General features: G+C 33.2%; 1 protein-coding gene across 1 annotated transcript; it reads right to left on the bottom strand.

The window, feature by feature from the left end:
• Positions 1–512: 512 nt before the first annotated feature.
• LOC114330460 (dolichol-phosphate mannosyltransferase subunit 1) lies at positions 513–23,616 on the bottom strand. The gene is made up of 3 exons (XM_028279807.2): positions 23,295–23,616; positions 15,196–15,406; positions 513–2,101 (listed from the first exon to the last, which is right to left on the bottom strand). Exons 1-3 carry the CDS (start codon positions 23,492–23,494, stop codon positions 1,691–1,693), a joined length of 822 nt encoding a protein of 273 aa, XP_028135608.1. The 5' UTR covers positions 23,495–23,616; the 3' UTR covers positions 513–1,690.

Here is a 23,616-nt window from a genome sequence, read left to right on the forward strand (position 1 = left end):
GTATTTTGATTTTAGTTAAATCTGACAGTTGTCAGAATCGTAATCGTAATTTGGTAGGTATAAAAACAAATCAATTGTGTTTATTTCATTTATAAAAATGTATGTTCTTTGATTTGTATAGTTTTATAAATTGTACAGATTATAGATAATACATAAATAATTTTTTTGTTCGATTATAGCGCCATCTATCATCAACTAGAATAAATATTATAAATGATTTTAATCACGGACGTACCTTTTTTTCTGTCACTTCCAACTTAATGCGTTAGAAAGAAATCGAAAAACTGTGACGCACTGAAAGATTCCTCTGATAAGGAGTATACCATGTTTTTTCTTGATTAATGGTATTTTTTATAGGAACTTGCCAGGTACTGGTTTGTGATCTGACCATATATTTGACAATTTTAAAGCACAAAGCGAACTCACAAAGTTAGGGCATTGTGCTAAAGTTACGGCTTTGAGATATTTTATGAGAAGTAAATAAAGTAGGTAAATAAAGTAAACAATTGAAGTAAAAATAATTTCGTTTATTTTGAAATAAACCATAAACTCAATCTTATTTATTATGTCACAAAAACCAACTTTATTTCTTTTTATACAATTTCTTAACTTTTTGCAAGACGTTACATCACTTCAAGTATGTAATTATTAAACTATCATTCATCATCTATTACCAACTTGTAATATTATTGTAGAAAAATATTTTAATGTTTTAAAACAACTTGAGTTAAAGTATATGAATATAGTAATTGCACCACAAACCATACATACTCTAGACCAGTTTTTCCCAACCTTTTTGTGTCATGTACCACCTTAAACATTCCAAAAATTCTTACGCCCCCGTCTATGTACATATTATATAATTTTGAATATTAAAAAATTAAATTATTCACTTAGAAACTTAAATGACAGGTTTTAAAAAGAAATCATTAGGAAATTGTTAAAGAAACACTAAATAAAATTATATTTTCAAAACATACCTACATAACATAATGAAATACTCAAATTCAGGTTCGAAATAATTTTCATATATTATATTTTTCTATATTAATTTATTATTTTAATTTAGCGAGATCCTTGCTCTTGATTATTGCGGCATCTTCCTTCTTCTTTGTGTGCCCTGCTTGTTTTCAAGCGTTGGCTATCGTCGTATTAGCAAGTTGATGAAATATTTCTCGGTCGACAGCTATATGAAACAATTCCTCGACCGTTCGATCTGTCCGTTGCGTTGTCTAATATTACGCAGCCAGGACAATTGTTTTATTCCAACCCAGCGTTTTCTTTCGATTTTGCCCTGTGCTTCCTAAAAAACAGTGTTTTCACATGACACTTGGCAGTAGTGTTTAGCATTTTGGAAACAAATTGGAATATTTGAAGTTTTCAGTAAAACTATGATTTTTGTTTATATTGGTATTTTAGCCACGATTACAACACTACCTACTAGCATAACTTTAGAGAGAATTTAAGATTTTGTAAAACATTGAATTGTCTTTCTGTTGTTTTAATTTCCTGCGAAATATCATCAAAAATCCCGCAAAAATTTATAGTTTGAAATTCCCAGGTAAAACTATAATTTGTCAATTTAGTTGTCTTCCCAATCAACAGATGGCGTTAATTCGATCCGAAAGATTAACATGGTCGTGGAACGTCTAGAGTATGTATGGTTTGTGAATTGCACTAATAATAATTTCTATGTAGTAGCAAAAAGATACAACAATGCTCTAACAAACTGAACAATTTCTGACCCTCCTAACTTCGATTCCCCATAGACTCTATCTACGAAAGTAATTGGCACTTCACCCACTGAGTAGTTTAACTCCCTGGCTCTAACTATCATTTCCATCTGAAAGACATAACCTTTAGACACACAACTGTTGATAAGTTTTTCAAGAACATCTTTTTTGTAGAGACGGAATGATCCTGTTAGATCAGACGCACCGGGTCTTAATAAAAGCTGAGTTAGGAAGTTTGCTCCACGAGACACTAGTTTTCTTTTAAAATCCCATCCGGATACTCCTCCATCTCCTATGTAGCGAGTACCAGAAACTACGTCATAATCTTGTGACTGTTGTTTTTCGATAAACTGGGATATAAATTTTGGCTGAAATTAAACAACATCAAATATATTATTATTCATTCCTATTTACCATTTCACGAAGAGGATGTTAAAAAGAGATAAGGAGAAAGTACTTTGACACTTTATTAAAAGAAGAATTTGACAGACAGCTTGTGGAGTTAACGGAGACACCAAAATAACAAACGAGGAAGTGGCTCAAGCGCTTCAAAAAATAAAAGAAGGAAAAGCAGATGAACCAGATGATATTGCTGAGGAAGTATGGAGAACATTGGGAGAGACAGAAACAAGTTGGCTAGCAGGTATATTTAATAGAATTATGGAAGTTGGACAAATGCCAGACGAATGGAGAAGCAGTATGTATATTAGTACCTGTTTACAAAAACAAGGTAGATATTAGTCCAGAAAGCCACTGCGCATCCGCTAGGAAAAATATTCCGATTCGGATTTTTTTGCACAACCCCTTTTAACAAATTTGCATGTAGCCAGGACCAAAAGTGGGTCAAAAATTTTTTAAACGTTTTTTTTTTGTTTTTTTCCTAAATTTATTTTATTTTGCATGGAACGAAGTTTTTTTAGGTTTTTTGGATCATTCCAAACAGAAAAGGTTTGTAGTGACATTTCTCTAAAGTTGATAGTTTTTGACATATAAGCGATTAAAAATTGAAAAATTGCGAAATTGGCTATTTTTAACCCTCAAAAACTATGTGAAAAACTGAAAATTTGAATGTTGCCAAGGTAGGTAGATATTCTTTAAACATCGATTGATGAAATCCCGAAGAGTTTTTTGCAATACAATATTCAAAACTCCTTTGTTTTTTAATTGCCAATCAAGCGTGCGCGACACTATTTTCCACCGTTGCATGTGTATGCAGTATGGTGCAAATGAAAGGAATAAATTCGTTATTTCGTAAACCGGCGACTTTAAGGAAAAATCCCGAAACAGGTCGATTTTTATTTTTAAGTTATGATATTGTGGCATATATGGTATACTATTGACGTCATCCATCTGGGCGTGATGACGTGATCGATGATTTTTTTAAATGAGAATAGGGGTCGTGTGCTAGCTCATTTGAAAGGTTCTTCAATTCTCTATTCAATAATATAAACATTTATATAATTATTTATACAGGGTGTCCTTCTACTTCTTTTTTTGTTAAATAATTTAATTTAATAAAAATTTTTTGGACACCCTGTATAAATAATTATGTACATGTTTACATTACTGAATAGAAAATTGAAGAGCCTTTCAAATGAGCTACCACACGACCCCTATTCTCATTAAAAAAATCATCGATTACGTCATCACGCCCAGACGGATGACGTCACTAGTATACCATATATGCCACAATATCATAACTTAAAAATAAAAATCGACCTGTTTCGTGTTTTTTCCTTAAAGTCGCCGGTTTACGAAATAACGAATTTATTCCTTTCATTTGCACCATACTGTATACACATGCAACGGTGGAAAATAGTGTCGCGCACTAGTAGAGTTACACAAGTTTGACTTGAATGTTTGAACTTGACTTGAATTTGACTTAATTTCAAGTCAAACTCAAGTCAATCCTTCTGGAATTAATTCAAGTCAAGTCAAACTGGTCAATGGTTACAGGTTTGAAAATTCAAACTGTTTGTCAAACTAGTTTGAAAGAGTTTGAAAATTAATTTATTTAGTAGATATTACACTTTTCTTCGAGATAAAATGTTTAGTAATTTTTCAGGAACGCAACTCAAAAATATTGGCAATATCATTTTAAAGTCTTCTACTTTAAAATGTATAATATATGTGTCTGAATTGCCGATATAAATGAGTCACATTAAATAAATTATTAGAAGAATTTTTGACTAAGCAACAACATTTTTGTTTATTTTAGTAATATTTTGTATTTTGACAACGACACCCGATTTGGGCGTCGAAAGTGTTTGAAATGTGGTGCCTACGTCGAATGCATAGAATATCATGGATGGACAGAGTCAGAAAGAGAAGGAAGTACTCAGAAGAGCGGGTTTACAGGATAGGGAAGTTTTTAATTATTGTGTTAAAAGTAAGAAGAGTACATACTTGGGGCACATATTACGAGGAGAACGATACACTTTTCAGTAACTGATACTCGACGGAAAGATAGAGGGTAAGAGAGGACTGGGACGTTAAACGATGTCATGGCTACGTAATCGCCAATGGACAGGAACCCACAGCTATGAAATGCTTCGCAATGCTGTTAAAAACAGAATTATGTAATCCTGACTATCTAACGTTTCACCTGACAAGACAATGTACGGTGGACGCCTATGCAGAAATGCACAGCATCTTAAGAAGAAGATTTATTTATCACAAACTATTAGTTGATGACAGATTTAAATTAAATATTTACTTATCGTCAAAATTTTCAACAAAATAAAAAATACCTGGATAAATTATTTTTGTTTTAAATTAAATAATTATAGAATAGAGACAGGACAAAATGAAATTGAAGTCGTATCAAAATTTATACATATATTTAAGAAAATGACATATTCGATTATTAACTCATTTTTTCACTGACAATAAACACGACAATAAACTTAAACACAATGTGTGACTGGTCCATCTTAAATACACGTGCGGGCAATATGCATTCCCGCATTTGTCGAAACTTGGGTAAAAATGGGTACCTGCCAGTACTAAAAAGGATCTTTGATATTTTACATTCTTTGTTGCTTTATTGTTGTAACTCTAATAAAAAAATCCTACTATTATTTAATCTATTATGAAAAAACTAATTCGCAGAACCATGGTCCAGAAATACACTTTTGTAGTTTTATATTTGTTAGATGACTAATAAAACTATTACCATTAAGAGTATAAAGTACCTGGTATTGATAGTTATAGGAATCGTTATGTACAAATAGTCAAAAATAACGAAAATTTACGTCACTGCTAAATACATATTATTTTTACGCTTTTAAATCCATCTGGATGGTGACTAAAACCGAAGTCTGGTAGTGCACTTATTTTTGTACACATACAAATAATATAATATTAAAATTACCGACCTACTAAAATAATTAATTGTTTAATTAAATTTTACCATTAAATATATTTTTCATAATTCAGTTGTTACTTTTTAAAGTTGAAATTTTGAACAAGTACTTAAGACTTGCATAGGAGTCACATGTTGCAAGAAAGCAGAGGGTTAGCAGCATTCTTTCTTTAGCAGTAATTGTTTTTTTGAAATTTGTATCATTTTTAGAAATCAAAATCAAATTCAACAAATCTTCCATAGACATTCTACAGAAATTTGTAACTTGGAATAAATTGTCAGTCATTAAATCACTTAACAAGGCATCACCTCCTCCTTTTTTTCCCTTTTGTAATAAACTCGGAACAAGAGAACAAGCTGGATTCAGAGCAAACTTTGGAACCAACGATCACCTCCAAACAATAAAACAACTCATTGAAAAATCCATAGAATATAACAAGCCCTTAGTTTTAGCATTCGTAGATTTCCACAAAGCATTCGACTCAGTAGAACTCGACAGTGTTATAGAAGCACTAAACGAAAGCCGCATTGATAGCCGATATTCGAGGCTAATATGTAATATATATAAAAATGCGACAAGCTCGATACAACTACACGATAACAGCAAACAAATACAAATCCAAAGAGGTATCCGTCAAGGCGATACGTTGTCACCTAAACTTTTCATATCGGCTCTAGAAAAAGCGATCAAAACCCTTGAATGGGGTGATAAAGGAATAAATGTGGACGGAGAGATGCTACACCACCTAAGCTACGCAGACGATATAGTCCTGATTGCAGACGATTTGGGACAAATAAAGGAAATGTTGGAAGAACTTGGTAAGGCATGTCATAAAATAGGCCTAAAAATGAATATAACAAAAACAAAATATATGACGAACTTAGTACCAAGTAAACACCTTGAAATACAAAATGAACAAATAGAACTGGTAGACAAATATATATATCTGGGTCACGAAATTAAGATAGGTAAGGACAATCAAACAACAGAAGTATCCAGAAGAATAATACAAGGATGGGCAGCATACGGAGCTCTTAGGGACATTTTTAAGAGTGACATTCCAACTAACATGAAGAAAAAAGTTTTCGACCAATGCGTGCTACCGGTGATGACCTATGGTGCAGAAACATTATCGCTCACAAAGAAAAACGAACAAAAACTAAGAGTAGCGCAGAGAAGAATGGAGCGATCAATGATAGAGGCCACTCTGCGAGACAGGATTAGAAACGAAGATCTACGAGCTAAGACCAAAGTCATAGACGTCATTGAAAGAAGCTGCAATTTAAAATGGAAATGGGCTGGACACGTTGCCAGAATGAAGGACGGAAGATGGACTCGCAAACTAGTTGAATGGAGACCAAGGGCCGATAAACGTAGCAGAGGAAGACCACCAATACGATGGCAAGACGACTTACGAAAGACAACAAAAAACTGGATACAGAAAGCACAAGATAGAACACTTTGGAGACAAACAGGGGAGGCCTATGTCCAGCAGTGGATTGAGAGAGGCTGATGATGATGATGATGATGATGTAATAAACTCGGAACACCACACTCTCTTCTTCCTTTTTTTTCGGCAAGTCCTGCAATAACTATAAAACTAGCAGCGTTAACGATTATATCTTCATCTGTACATTGGTTCATCCGACATTGGTTCGCTTCAATGTAAATGGTCCTACCACAGCATAGTAAGTATAAGATAGACAGCATAGTAAATATAAGTATGTATTAGATTAGAATATATTAGGTTTTATTATGCTGTGGTCCTACTTTGTAGCGAACGAGTAATAGTCCAGGGCGGATCTGTTTTGAGATGGACGTTGAGAGGTGACTCAAATTTTTTTGCAGAAATTGCTTGAAATTGTATCCCGAAATAACCAAAGTACGTGCCTCCTAGCGGCGGGATACGGGCAACAATACATTGGCTTATAGGGCAGTCCTTACAGTAGGGATCCTGGCCTATACAGAAAAATGCAGGCGGGTGTGGGGTAATACTGCACTTTGGTTGCATTGGTGGTGTATTGGCTAAACGTGCAGGGCAGGGTATGGTGCTGATAGAAAAGGCATTCAGGCATCAAATATCCAAAAATCTTTTCAGGCCATAATAATGAAAAGACCTTCTCCAAACGCAGTCAAAACTTATACTGAAATGATGGCATCTCCTGAGGTAAAATGTTCCGGAAGTAAAATGAGCCTCCGTTCGGATCTCCGGGTGAGGACTATCTCAGGGGGAACACCATTGCAGGTTAGAAAAATCAGGATAGGGTCTTGGAATCTTGGTAGTCTTACAGGTAAGAGTCTGGAGTTAGTGGATGCGCTCAAACGAAGAAGAGTTCAAATTGCTTGTATTCAAGAAACTAGGTGGAAAGGACAAAGGGCGAAAGAACTAGGTGAAGGATACAAATTGTGGTATGTAGGGAGTAGTAACACTAGAAATGGAGTTGGTATAATTGCTGATAGTGAAATGAAAGATAACGTAGTAGAAGTTGTAAGAACGAGTGATAGAATGATGTCAGTGAAATTTGTAATTGATAAAGAGGTATTGAATGTTGTTTGTGTGTATGCTCCCCAAACAGGTCTGGGTGAGAATGAAAGAAGAGCTTTCTATGATCAATTAGGAGACGTACTGAGTGATATTCCAGCAGAGGAGAAAGTTATAATAGGAGGTGATTTCAATGCACATGTGGGCCAAACCAAGACAGGATATGAAACAATACATGGGGGATTAGGCTTTGGAACTAGAAATGAAGCTGGAGATGACATGCTTGAATTAGCAACAGCATTGGATATGGCGATTGTTAACACATTCTTTAAAAAGAGAGAAACTCAACTTATTACCTACAAAAGTGGACAACATCAATCCCAAATAGACTACTTCATGATAAGGAAAGAAGACATACGTGAATGCAAGGACTGCAAGGTAATAGTGAGTGAGACAGTAAGCCAACAACATAAGCTGCTTGTTCTGGACATCGAAGTAAAAAGCGAAACTAAAAAAAAATATCGGAGAGGACCACAAAAAATCAAATGGTGGCTGCTGAAAGATGAGAAAGAAGGTCTATTCAGGAGAAGAATAGTAGAAAAAATATGTTGGAACATGAAAGGAAGCCCTAATACAATTTGGAGAAAAATGGCCAGTAGTATAAGAGAGACTGCTATTGAAATACTTGGGAAAACGTCAGGAAAAAAGTTTGAGGATAAAGAGACTTGGTGGTGGTCAAACGAAGTACAAGGAAAAATAAAAGAGAAGAGAAAATTATATAAAAAGTGGCAAGAAACCAGATCCGACACAGATCTTCAAAACTATATGGTGGCGAAAAAGGAAGCGAAAGGAGCAGTAGCAAAAGCCAAAGCAGAAGCGTATTCAAACCTATATGATCAACTTGATACCAGGGAAGGCGAAACGAAGATATATAAAATAGCCAAACAGAGAGCAAGGAAAGCAAAAGATTTTAATCAGATTAGATGTATCCGAGATGAAAATAATAAAATACTAGTTCACGAAAGGGAAGTCAAAAAGAGATGGAGAAAGTACTTTGACAGCTTATTAAATGAAGAATTTGACAGACAGCCTGTAGAGTCAACGGAGACAGTAGCAGCAATGGTCACCAAAATAACCAACGAGGAAGTGGCTCAAGCGCTTCAAAAAATAAAGAAAGGAAAAGCGGTAGGACCAGATGATATTCCTGGGGAAGTATGGAGAGCATTGGGAGAGACAGGAACAAGGTGGCTAGCAGGTCTATTTAATAGAATTATGGAAGTCGGACAAATGCCAGACGAATGGAGAAGCAGTATACTGGTACCTGTTTACAAAAACAAGGGAGATATACAACAATGTACAAACTACAGGGCTATAAAACTGCTTAGCCACACCATGAAAATATGGGAAAGAGTAATTGACAGACGGATACGTGAAGAGACCGAAATATCCGAGAATCAATTTGGCTTTATGCAGGGTAGATCAACAACAGATGCAATTTTCATTATAAGGCAGTTGATGGAAAAATACAGGAGTAAAGAAACAAACGCTCATATGGTATTCATTGATCTTGAGAAAGCATATGATAGAGTTCCTCGAGAGATTCTGTGGTGGGCACTCAATAAGAAAGGAGTCCCTGGTGAATATGTAAAGATTGTGAGGGATATGTATGAGGGAGTAACGACTAGTGTTAGGACAGGTGTGGGAGAGACTGATAAATTTCATGTGAAAGTAGGATTGCACCAAGGCTCTGTGCTTAGTCCGTATTTATTCTCATTAGTTTTGGACCAGATAACAGCGAAACTACAGGGTAACATTCCATGGTGCTTAATGTATGCTGATGATGTCGTGTTAGTAGGAAATAGTGAAAGAGACTTAGAACAAAAACTGGAACAGTGGAGACAAGCTCTGGAGGAAAAAGGTTTAAAACTTAGTAGGACAAAAACAGAGTATTTGGAATGTTCATTTAAAGATGGAGCTACTACAAATAAAATGGTATCTTTGGATGGTGAAATGATTGTGAAAAGCAATAGTTTTAAGTACCTAGGATCCGTATTACAGAGTAATGGAGAAATAGATGGAGATGCATGCAGTAGAATTAGGGCTGGATGGATGAAGTGGAAAGAAGCGAGTGGTGTGTTGTGTGACAGAAAAATTCCAATGAAGCTGAAGGGAAAATTCTATAAAACAGCCATAAGACCGGCTATGATGTACGGGACTGAATGTTGGGCAGTGAAAAAGAAAGAGGAACAACGAATGCATGTGGCGGAAATGAGAATGCTTAGATGGATGAGTGGAGTGACAAAGAAGGATAAAATTAGAAATGAGTATATTAGGGGAAGTCTAGGTGTGGCACCAATTGATGCCAAAATGAGAGAGCATAGGTTAAGATGGTTCGGTCATGTTCAACGTCGAGACGTTAATCACCCAATACGAAGAATAGCTGAAGTGCAGATTCCTGGAAGGAGTAGGAGAGGAAGACCAAAGAAGACCTGGGGGGAGGCGATAAGGCAGGACATGTTGGTAAAGGGGATTAACATTGATATGACCCAAGACAGAATTGTGTGGAGAAATGCAATTAGGGAAGCCGACCCCGCATAGGGATAAGGCAAAGAGAATGATGATGCTTGAAAATAAATCAAATAATAATATTTGAGTTATCCTCCCTCTCAAAAAGATCCGGAACATTGTTTAAATAATCAAAATGTCAAAAATTGAAGGAAAAATTCGATTTTTTTCTTTGTTTTTTGATTATAACTTTAAAAGTATTCATTTCCGAGAAAAGTTGTACTGACATAAAAGTTGCGTAATTCAATTTACTACAATATAGAATTGGTTAAAAATTTAAAAAATAGTAACCCTAATTGCAAAATAGCAATAATTGTGAAAAAACCATACAAAAACAAGTATTCGCATTTTACGTTTTTCAACCATTTATGCTACACTTAGGAGCTTCATATTTCTCCCTGAAAAACTTTATGATACAGTAAAACAATACTGTAAATTTCATTAAGATCGGTTCAATAGATTTTGCAAAATAAATTTTGCAATACAGCTTTCGCAAAAAAAATTCATTTTTTCAAAATGTTACAGGACTGAAAGTAAAGCAGATAGCAAGTTGAATTTTTTTTTGCTTATAGAAATGTACTCTACCTTTCATTTGCAATTTTCAAAATTAAAATCGATTAATTACCACGGCGTCAGAAAATTTTTGAAATAAACAATAATTTTTGGTGCTACGCGCAGGACAGCTGTGTTCGATTCACACAGGTTGATTTCCACCAAAATTTCTTCCAATCTTTATCTAATATATTACTTTCTTACTCTATATTTTGTTGTATTTTAATATTTTAATTCCACAAAAATCAAACTAATTTTATTATTGTTTGTGAAATATTGTTTAAACAATTGAATATGTTTAAAAATAATAAACTTTTATTATTTAAGTTAAAATATATGAACAAAGAAAGTTTTTGCTAATAAAAGTGTTATTTCAAAGGATAGAGTATGTGTTTTTATTTTGCAATAAACAAATTTATTTATTTATATCAAAATGTCATAAAAATTAAAATGTATCAATCATTATAAAAGGTCATTGAAATGCCCAATCAGAGCAACCTATCCGCTGTCCTGCGCGTAGCACCAATAATTAATGCTTATTTAAAAAAATTCCTGACGCCGTGGTGTTAAGCGATTTTAATTTTGCAAAATTGCAAATAAATGGTACAGTACACTTCTATGTGCAAAAAAATTTTCAACTTGCTATCTGCTTTATTTTCAGTCCTGTAACATTTTGAAAAAATGAATTTTTTTTACGAAAGCTGGATTGCAAAATTTATTTTGCAAAATCTATTGAACCGATCTTAATGAAATTTACAGTATTGTTTTACTGTATCATAAAATTTTTCAAGGTGAAATATGAAGGTCCTAAGTGTAGCATAAATGGTTGAAAAACGTAAAATGCGAATACTTGTTTTTGTATGTTTTTTTCAAAATTATTGCTATTTTGCAACAATTGTGAGTATTTCTTAAATTTTTAACTAATTCTATATTATAGGAAATTTAATTACGCAACTTTTATGTCAGTACAACTTTTCTCGGAAATGAATACTTTTAAAGTTATAATCAAAAAACCAAGAAAAAACTCGAATTTTTCCTTAATTTTTTGACATTTTGTTTATTTAAACAATGTTCCGGACCTTTTTGAGAGGGAGGATAACTCAAATATTATTATTTGATTTATTTTCAAGCAATTTCTGCAAAAAAATTTGAGTCACCTCTCAACGTCCAAATGTACTAATATTTTTACAGATCCGCCCTGGTCTATAACCTAGCGAACACCTACGAATTCGTTCCTTCGTTCGTTCGTTCGTGTTCGCTTTGATTTAAATGCACCTTCAGATGTTTTAAAGAACTAGTTCCACTATGTCATTTTTATAACACTGTTTTTATTTTTACATAATGTGCACTTTGCAATCTTCATTGTTTTGGAATCGCCTGCCGGAGCATTAAATAAATCAGTATACCTACATATTTATTTTTCTTGTTAATCAATTCTGCCTCGTCTACAGATTTTTTTCTCTTAATTTTTGCAGTGGGGATATTTTCAAAATCAGACTCACTTTGTTCTGGTACGTACTCTGAGCGGAAAAAAGTTCAGGTTCAGACATTATTGCACAAAGCACACCTTTCAAAACTAACGTATTACAACAAACAAGCAAAGCATATGCTTATAAATATGAATATAACTTATGTATAACTAATTTGCGGAGTAGCAGAGTACAGGTTCAGATCTGTCCAAATAAGTCAAAACAAAAGGAGGTATGCTGTCAATTAGAATTAAAAATAAACTTTAAACTGTTTAAAGAAGTTTGATTTCAAGTCAAACCTAAAGATATCGAAATCAAGTCAAGTCAAACTTTTTTACAAAAAAAGTTTGGTTTTAAGTCAAGTTTGTTGAGTAAAATCAAACTAGTTTGACTTGATGCATCTCTACGCACGCGTGATTAGAAATTAAAAAACAGAGGAGTTTTGAATACTGTATTGCAAAAAACTCTTCGGGATTTCATTAATCGATGTTTAAAGAATATCTACCTACCTTGGCAACATTCAAATTTTAAGTTTTTCACATAGTTTTTGAATGTTAAAAATGGCCGATTTCGCAATTTTTCAATTTTTAATCGCTTATATGTCAAAACCTATCAACTTTAGAGAAAACTCACTAAAGACTTTTTCTGTTTGGAATGATCCAAAAAACCTAAAAAACTTTGTTCCATGCAAAAAAAATAATTTTAGGAAAAAAAAACAAAAAAAAACGTTTAAAAAATTTTTGACCCACTTTTGGTCCTGGCAACATACAAATTTGTTAAAAGGGGTCCTTTTTGAGTAAGATTGTGCAAAAAATCCGAATCAGAATATTTTTTCTAACGGATGCGCAGTGGCTTTCTGGACTATATACAACAATGTACAAACTACATGGCTATAAAACTACTTAGCCACACCATGAAAATATGAGAGAGAGAGTAATAATTGATAGACGGATACGTGAAGAAACCGAAATATCCGATAATCAATTTGGCTTTATGCAGGGCAGATCAACAACAGATGCAATTTTCATTATAAGGCAATTGATGGAAAAATACAGGAATAAAGAAACAAGTCATATGGTATATCACGATCATATGGTATTCATTGATCTTGAGAAAACATATGATAGAGTTCCTCGAGAGATTCTGTGGTGGGCACTCAATAAGAAGGAAGTCTTTTGTGAATATGTAAAGATTGTGAGAGATATGTATGAGGGAGTAACGACTAGTGTTAGAACAGGTGTGGGAAAGACTGATAGATTTCATGTGAAATTAGGATTGCACCAAGGCTCGGTGCTTATGTACTCTCATACTGATTAGTACTGTACTGGTATGTCATTTACTCATTAGTTTTGGACCAGAAAACAGTGAAACTACAGGGTAACATTCCATGGTGCTTAATGTATGCTGATGATATCGTTTTAGTAAGAAATAGTAAAAGAGACTTAGAACAAAAACTGGAACAGTGGAGACAAGCTCTGGAGGAAAAAGGTTTAAAACTTAGTAGGACAAAAACAGAGAATTTGGAATGTTCATTTAAAGATGGAGTTACTACAAATAAAATGGTATCTTTGGATGGTGAAATGATTGTGAAAAGCAATAGTTTTAAGTACCTGAGATCGGTATTACAGAGTAATGGAGAAATAGATGGAGATGCATTACAGGACAGGTGTGGGAGAGACTGATAAATTGCATGTGAAAGTAGGATTGCACCAAGGCTCAGTGCTTAGTGCTTATTTATTCCCATTAGATATTAATTACAACAAGTTTCAGTATTGTGAAAAATAAAACTACTTTACTCTTGAGCAAAATTTATATTTTTTGACATACCTCGTACAAAATTGATAAAATTTGATATAAGATGGTTGTACGTTAGGTTTTAGACCATCCAGAACTTTTTATTAAGAATCACTGTTTTTCGTAAAATTAATAGTAAAAGAGTTATCATAATTGAAATAACTGAAAATAATGTTGGTTATCCATAATAATTAAAGAAAAATTTTCAATTTTTTTTTCAATTAGAAGAAACAACTTTTCATAATAACAATTTTCAATATTGTGAAAAATAAAGCTACTTTACTCTTGAGTGAATTTCATACTTTTTGACATACCTCGAATAATATTCATAAAAGGACATCGCACACATCTTATGGAAAATATAATGTCACTCAAATTCAATAAAATTTATACGATTAGATTCGTTTTAATATAACGATCAATTCTTATCATTGCGCCAACTCTTAATTATGATTAATTACGGCGCAAATTGCAATTAAAGTTTATCGAAATCACATTTTTGGAGTCCATAAAATGTTAGTTTACAATCATTATTGCTCTGAGTGCTATTCATAACAGCTTAAATCCCGCTGGGCCTAAGCGGATTAGTGAAACTAATCCGCTGATTTATGGAGTACCGAAAATCTGGGTATTTTAAAATATTTTTTCTCTCTCTAACTTATGTACCTACCCATTTGATTTCAGATTTATTTATATCAATTTCTGCTCTTATTTTTGAAAATAGAGAGTTGGCGCAATGATAAGATTTGATCGTTAATTTAAAACGAATCTATTGGTATAAATTTTATTGAATTTGAGTGACATTATATTTTCCATAAGATGTGTTCGATGTCCTTTGATATCTGATGGTTGAATCTTAGGTTTTAGACCATGCAGGGCTTTTTATGAAGAATTATTTTTTTTTAGTAAAATTAATAATAAAAAAGTTTTCCATAATATGGATTTTTGAATTATGGATCCAACTTACAGGGACATGCTGTATTGGAACAAGTAGCTAAATTTTGAACACCTTTACAACTAAAATCGTTGTTTACATGCCTTGCGTCGCTTATTGAAATTTAGTATAAGTAGATACTATAAAACCGGTTTATCTGCAACCACCAAGAGAAGACACAACAGTCGTTCGATAATGTGATGCAAGTGACCTTGAGGGTTGCAGTTAAGTCTGTTTATCTATACTTATTTACAATTTGTATTTGGTTGAGCAATCAATATTTCTGAAATACCATACTTACATGGTGACTTAAGTCAGCATCCATTATAATGATAAAGTTGCCTGTAGCATGATTGATACCATGAATATAAGCTGTTCCCAAGCCTAGCTTTTTTTCTCTAGGTCTTAAAAAAATTTTATCTTCACCATATATTTTTTGGAGCTGCTTTGCTGCTTCAAGTGTGCCATCTGGACTTCCGTCATCTATTACTATTATCTCGTAATCACAGTTGCTAAAATATATATTAATATTTTAATTATACAGGCTAAACTAACATAAAAATAAAAAAAACTAACACAAGACGTAAGCATAATTGTGAAGTTGATAAGTATTAAGGGTCGTTCAAGTATTACGTAACGCAGGTTGGAGGGAGGGGGTAAAAAATCTTCAAAAATTGCGTTACGCAATAGTTAAACGCCCATTAGAGTGCGCTACGTAAGGGGAAGGGGGGGTCAAAAATCTTAAAAAATCGCGTTACGTAATACTTGAACGCTCCCTTATCATATTAATCATCTTCATATATGTTTCGTCAGTGTTATCATTGTTAATATCGTAATGTGATGGTCCAAAATAAAAAGGCTTGAAACTGCCCCATAACACTGGAGGATCCATAGTAAACATTGAAATTAAATCTTGATATTTGCTTTCAGTTATTGGGATAGGCCTAGAATGCAAAATTTATACCAAGTTTGGTATATTTATAACAAGTTTGGGCTGACCGACAATTTCTTTTATTAACATCCAATCCCATACATACTGCGACAATCTGTTTCACGATTTAACCTGTTTGAGGTTGCAAGAGCTGCTAACGATCTTCAAATTATAACATTAACATGAAAAAAATCAACAGATAGCAATCACGAGGTAGCCTTAATGGTTTCAGAATAACACGTTCTACAATTAGATATCTAGAGTTAGCTAGTTGTAACATTCAATGTACGATTATTTCTATTACACTGATTCGAACAATAATTTGATAACTCATACTGCCAAGTTTTAGCACGAAATGTTGGGGGCATTTTAATTTTATCAAATTTTGTCAATCATAAATAAATCCTTAACTTATTTGGAGCGGGTTACCAAGTATTTGCATAATATGGAGACACATAAAATACAGCTTGTGAACTAGTTATCTCAAAAACACCAATTTTTGAGTTATCAAGTTATAGTACTAAGGTTTTTTTTTTATTAAACACAAGCTGTGTTTAGACTACTGAAATCTGGTCATCAGTTGACCAATTATCAGTTCTTCTTTAACTTAGATTACTAAATGATACATAATCTAAGATATTAACCCTATGGTGTCTCCTTATTTTTTTTAACAAGTATGCATTTTAATACTAAAACTAACACACAATACAACACTATGCTCTGCTTTTACACTAACACTTTACACAAACTCAAATGGTTTTCTTCGTTTGAATCTTCTTTCTAGCCCAGTATTATCGAGGAGCTCGATGGCCTCGATGTTTACATGACTATGGAGGCGTTGTTCGTGACTACCTGCCATCTTCTTGATAACTTTGTCTACATCTTCCATCTCAAGATCCTTGTGGAGGTCGACATTTCGGATATACCAAGGAGCATCAACGATGTTCCGTAATACTTTATTCTGGAATCTCTGGATAATCTGAATATTACTTGAATTGGCACAGCCCCAGAGTTGGCAACCATACATCCATACTGGTCTAAGTATTTGTTTGTATAGAAGTATTTTGTTATATGTGGACAATGCAGAGTTTCTTCCCATCAGCCAATACATTTTTTTTGTAACGGATACCTAATTCTTCCCTTCTCTTTTTAATGTGGACTTTCCAGCGAAGCCTTGCATCAAATGTGATACCTACATATTTTGCAGAAGATGCATATGGTATTTGGGCATCATTTATTCTAATTGGAATGTTTTCGATTTTTTTATTTGTAAAATTGACATGAATAGATTTAGATTCATTTAATTTGATTTTCCATTTTTTAGTCCAGTTGTGTATTTTATTTATTGCCAACTGTAATTTTTCTGCTGCTTCTTCGTTGGTATTACCTACTGCTAAGATAGCGGTGTCATCTGCAAATGTGGCTATTATCATTTTCCATTTCAGGTATATCGTATGTGTATAACAGGTAGAGAACAGGACCTAATACGCTTCCTTGAGGGACTCCTGCTCTGATTTCTTTTAGATCAGTTTACACGTCTTCTTGCTTAATTCTGAAATATCTGTCAGATATATATGATTGTAAAATTTCTGAATATTGTTTAGGCATAAGAATTTTGAGTTTGTAGACTAAACCTTCATGCCATACTTTGTCGAAGGCCTTAGCTACGTCTAAAAAGATTGTAGAACATACTTTCTTTTCTTCTAATGATTTCTCAATTATGTTAGTAATTCTGTGAACCTGATCAATCGTAGAATGTTTATTTCTGAAGCCAAATTGGTGGTTTGGAATCATTTTTTTTCTCTTCTATTATTGGTTTTATTCTTTTTAGCAGAAGTTTCTCAAAAAGCTTCGACATCACTGGTAAAAGTGATAATGGTCTATATGAAGACACTTCATTTGGTGATTTTCCTGGTTTTGGTATCATTATAACCTCAGCTATTTTCCATAAATTTGGAACATATCGCAATCTAAATGCAGCATTGATGATGTTGGTAAATTTGACTATGGCTTTACGAGGCAGGTTTTTTAGTAATTCTCCATAGCCCAGTAAATGAACGGGAAATTCGGCGATACCGTGTAATTTTCGGGGGCAACTCCGAATTGTATGAAAATTTGGATTTAGGTTCTACTTACCCTCCACTTCAAAGTTGAAATTGTACCGTTGGTTGCTTTTACTTGGGGGTGACAGTCACCCCTTCTCGGGGGTGAAAAAACATACGTTCAGGGTAAGACCGGAAATGGATAAATTGACTGATTTTAAGCAACTTTTGTTCTAGAGTTTTTTACTTAAGTCAATACTTTTTGAGTTATTTGCCATTGAAAATGTTGATTTTTCGACAAAAAAACTACGTTTTCAGACGGTTTTTCGCAAATAACTCAAAAAGTAAATATTTTATCGAAAAAAATATTCTTGGCAAATTTTGTAGCTTATAAAAAACCCAAAAAAATGGTGTATCAGTAAAGTCTATCAATCAAATAAAAACAAAGTTGTAGCTCATGAAAAATACGTTCTTATTCGTCTAATTCCAAATCGAGTATTTCAAGGTGAAATCACCGAAAAATTAAGCACTTTTCGGGAAAAACCTATTTAAACTTTTTTAAAGTGCTTATAAAAAGCTTTGATTTAATTGTTAATAAAAGTTTTAGCATTAAAAATAAGCGAGTTACGCTCAAAATAAAGTTGGTCCTCTTTTTTTTTGTAAAAAATCATGAAAATCTCGCCATGTTTAGCTCCCCAAATGAAATTAATCGCTACCGCTTTACAAACAATTTACTTACCTATCTATTTTTTATATGATCTGTCAGTCTCACCGGTTTAAAGTGTTTATTTTTGAAAGGGTTATAATTGAGAAAGCTTGAATGGGTCACTAATCACGAGTGTATGCAAATTTTGAACAGCCATATCTTAACCAATTTTTATCTTACGGAGAAAAAAAATAAACTATCATATTTATAATAGCAAAACCTACATTTTTTACTCCTTAAGATTTTTCATACCACTAATACTTTTTAAGTTATTTTGAAAGAAAGGAAATTTTTAAAAAAATTTTAGAAATTTTTTTTTACTATAAAACCAAATGTTTTTAAAAATAGGCACTTCAAATCAATCAAACTTACAGATCATATAAACAATACACATACAGTTAAAATAGATGATAAAGCCAAACGATTAATTTCATTTAGTAAATAGAGGGAGGTTTTCACGATTTTTTTACCAAAAAAAGGGGCCAACTTTTTTTTTCAGTGTAACTCGTTTATTTTTGATGCTGTAAACTTTTGTAAAAAACAAATAATAAGCTTTTTTCGATACTTTAAAAATTTTAATAAGGTTTTCCCGAAAAACGCTTCTTTCTTCGGTGATTTCGCGTTGAATTATTCGATTTGGAATTAGACGAATAAGAACGTATTTTTCATGAGCTATAACTTTGCTTCTACTCAATTTGTAGACTTTACTGGTACACCATTTTTTTCGTTTTTTTATAGGCTACACTTTTGCTAAAAATATTTTTTTCGATAAAATATTTACTTTTTGAGTTATTTGGGAAAAACGGTCTGAAAACGTAGTTTTTTTGTCGAAAAATCAACATTTTAAATCGCGAATAACTCGAAAATTATTGACTTACGTAAAAAACTTTATAGAACAAAAGGTACTTAAAATTTTTTTCACCCCGCGAGAAGGGGTAAATGTCACCCCCCAAGTAAAAGCAACCAACGGCACAAATTCAACTTTGAAGTGGAGGGTAAGTAGAACCTAAATCCAAATTTTCATGCAATTCGGAGTTGCCCCTGGAAATTACACTCCAAAACTCTCTGCCTTTTGCTCATTACTTCTAGCCCAGCTAGTCTTCTAGTTTAATGGGTGGAGAATGGGTTACTGGTCTTTTTAGCCTTTTTGTTGCTTTCCATAGAGAGTACTCTGTGCTACTATCATCCGTCAACTCTCTCAGGTAATAACTGATTGACTCATTTTTTATATTTTGAATCTCTCTTTTAAGTTTTTGACTAGCATTGTTTAAATTTGTTTTATCTTGGGGTGCTCTGGTTTGTTGCCACTTCCTTCTAAGTTTTCTTTTCTCTTTAATTAGCTTTTTAATTTCTTTCGGATAGTTGTTCTCTGACGTTTGATCTTATAGTAGGAGTACTTTCCCATGCTGATTTTTGTATATTTTGTACAAGCAACTCAACTTCCTCATCTAGTTCAGGTTTTTTTAATGGTACTGCTAATTCAATTCTATCTTCAAGGATTGATCTAAAACTTTCCCAGTCTGTTAGTTTATTTGTTAGTATTGGGTTACAATCCTTTCTGATAATAGTGTCACTCACAGAGAGTATTATGGGTGAATGATCTGAATTCATATCCCAACCTTCATTAATATCTACATAGTTGGATGAAATATTTTTAATAACAAAGAAATCAATTAAGTCCGGTATTTTGTTTGTATCTGTTGACCAATAAGTCGGTCTACCTGTTGATATTACTTCACATTTCTGTTCTTTTATGGCTGCCAGTAACTCTTTTCCTTTAGTTGTTGTTAATCTTGATCCCCATTGGGTGTGCTTTGCATTAAAGTCACCTCCAATGATATATCTTTTTAGCAAACTTTTCAAATATTCTACATACTGTTCTTTTTTAATGGAATGCCTAGGGGGGCTATAAATTGAGCTTATATTAACTTCGCAATTAGTTTTGAGTTTGACACATACCGTAGTTGCTTGTATGTGTTCTGTTTCATATTTTAGCTCCTCATAATGTTCAATGTTGTCTTTTATTATTAGTGCGCTGCCTCCTTTTGCTGCATTGTCAGGTTGTATAGTGTGGTATACCCTGTATCCTCTAAACTTTATAAAAGATTGTTTCGTGAAATGTGTTTCAGCTATGAGACATAAATCAACTTCTTCTGTATCTAGGATAGTTTGCAGTTCATTTTTATGTTGTAGAAGCCCATTGGCATTCCATTCCATGATTCGTAGTTGCTTAGCCATTTCGAATTTTCGGTATAGCTCCTTTAGCGCTATGTTCCAATCTAGTAACGCGTATATCTATTTGTGTTATTTTATCATCTATCTTGATGAGTTTTTCTAATATTATTTTTTATGTATTCTCGGTTTCCAATTCTTGGTCCGTTTGTTTTACATTATTAACTACATCACTGTATTTTCTATTTGCAGTGACGTTTTGTGCTTTTGGCTTTTCCTTCTCATTGACCCTTTGTGGTGGTTTTGGTAGACTAGCCTTATTTGTTCTCTGATTTCTCAGCTTTTGTGTTTTTTTGGCTACATAACAGCCTCGGTAGCTTGCAGGATGATTTTCACCACAATGGATGCACTTTGGTTCCTCTTTTAGTAGTTTCTGACAATCTTTGGTAAGATGCTTACCAATGCATTTAACACATCTTGGTTCCTTATTACAATATTTCCAGGTATGACCATAGGCCTGGCATCTTTTGCACTGTGGTACCAGCTTCAAGCTCCTTAGTGGTTCAATTTCTACTCTCATGCTCAAAATGTCAGTTATTCCAAAGATTTTGTTTATATCTTCATCTTGTCTGAACGTCAGGATGAACATATCAAGAGGTTTTTTAGTTCTCCACTTTAATTTCTTATCAGCTTGTATAGCTTTATATCCTCTTCTTTGTAGCTCCTTTACTATGTCATTTGGCTGATAGGAATGATGTAGTTTCTTAACCATTACTCTGATTGGTCTTTCTTGTTTATTTTCATATGTGTGATAGGAAAGTTTACTCTTCACTGTTTATTATTTTCATGGTGAATTTAATACTAGCATCGACTAGAGTCTTACTTAAGTTGGCAGAATCTTTGAAACCTTCTACTACAACCGGTGGTGGCAGTTTTGGCTTTTGAATTTGCTTTACTGCTGTTGCTTTCTCTGGAGAGGGAGGAGATAATGAAGTATCCATTTTGCGTTTTTTGGTCCTCCTGTTCTCTTGTCTTATCCACTCCGTTTCGTTGGCTAAATCTTCTTCATCAGTAAAATATTCAGATTTGTCTGTTTTCTCTTCGGCTTTTGTTTTATCGGCGCTTGCTGTTGACCCTATATCTTGTTGGGTATTCTCAAGCTTTGCTAATCTTTGCTCCATTGCGATAATTATTTGATTTAGCCGCTGATTATCTATATTAACGACGTTCTACACCTTCGTTGCAGGGTATGCCTCTCAGAGAAAAGGGGGGAAACTTATATGCAAGCGAAAGTTGGTAACAATGCATTTATAGCAGAATACTCAAATCATATGTTTCAGTATTGAATACTCTATAAAAATAAATTATAATAAATTACAGAACTTACGGAATTAATTATAATAAATAAATTAAAAATAAATGGTACGGTAAACAATCCTCATTTTTTAATATGTTATTCCTTATAAAAAAACCTTTAATTTAAGCACAAATAATTTAAAATCGTAAATTTGGGTCAAAAGTTATTGACTTTTAAGAATTCCCATAAGAGCCTGTGTTAAAACTTAACTTTGTCCCTTAATAGTAATTAAACGGCATGGTAAAACAATTTTTAAAAAATCAAATCTTAGTTTTTTGAAGTATAACTCTATAACATACTAAAATTTCATGCAAATCCTTAATTCTTTGCGCCGAAGGTGTAGAACGTCATTAAGTTTTTGAACATTATTTTCTGATTGAACCCATGTATTATATAATGCTTGTTCATTTTGCGAACGTTGTGCATTTTCTGAAAATAAAATGTTCTTTTCCTGGGCTAATATTGCCTCAGTTGGTGTAAGTAAAAACTTACATAAAACATAAAAGTAAAAACTTACTTATTAATCGACTTTTGGTTTCGTGATAACATAACGACCATTTAATTAGATCGTCGGACATCACTCACGATAAATAATATCCTTAATTTACTAATTTAATTACTCGTTGATAAGAACATATAAATAATTAATCATAAAAATGCCACAAGGAAATAGCTTCAGAACAACGTTGATAAGAACATCTCGGATACAACCTTACTGTTCGGAAGTCTATTTGTTACTATAGTACTAAGGTGACGATATATAATTGAGACCATGAGAACCAGAGTGGCCCAGCTGATAAGAACATTACTTGTCACATTGCGTGCCATGTCGCTCATATATGAGAGACACAGGTATTTTGTCAGGGGCCCCTCGCTCAATTTTGATATACACATAAATTATGACTAATTTTCATGGCCGTGGATATCAGTGGCCCCTGAGAGTAGTATCCTGATTAAAGTGTGGCATGCAATGTGTAAACATAATCAAGGAAAATGATCAGAGGCTAAAAATATCTGATTGTTTTAGTAATTGTATGTTGACCAAGAATCAACTCAGTCATCATGTCAGCTTCTGATCATTTTCCTTGATTTTGTTAAGTATTGTTCTTAACAGTTAGGCCACTCTGGTTCTCATGGCCTCAATTAATACTAATTGTTAATAGAAAATATGTTAAAATTATTTGCAAATTACCTTCGATTCATGTATTTTACTATAAGATAAAGAATAATTGGAAGATTTTCCACCTCATTGTAAGTTGGTAAGAGTATTGAGTATTTGTTTTTGGAATTAACTGCTTGTTTTTCCTTAGACATATTGTATTGAGCAATGATTAATTTTACAAAGCTTGTATAAATTACAATCAAGATAATTGCCTTCAACTTATTTATCATACGCAAATTTTTTCAAAAGTTGCAATACATAATTATTGATAAATATGGATAAATTCCACCTCATCTCATCATGTTGACGTTTGGTCGGTGCGGTGTTTTGTTTTGACTTCTCTCTGTCAAAT

The sequence above is a fragment of the Diabrotica virgifera genome, chromosome 6 (assembly GCF_917563875.1).
Source record: "Diabrotica virgifera virgifera chromosome 6, PGI_DIABVI_V3a".
Classification (NCBI taxonomy): Eukaryota; Metazoa; Arthropoda; class Insecta; order Coleoptera; family Chrysomelidae; genus Diabrotica; species Diabrotica virgifera.

Bases quoted from the DNA above. Each gene is read 5' to 3' on its own strand.
- LOC114330460 (XM_028279807.2), bottom strand. From the start codon at position 23,494: ATGATAAATAAGTTGAAGGCAATTATCTTGATTGTAATTTATACAAGC. The intron at 15,407-23,294 runs GTAATTTGCAAA...TATATATTTTAG, and splicing joins GTAAAATACATGAATCGAAG to CAACTGTGATTACGAGATAA. The intron at 2,102-15,195 runs GTAAGTATGGTA...GTTTAATTTCAG, and splicing joins ATGCTGACTTAAGTCACCAT to CCAAAATTTATATCCCAGTT.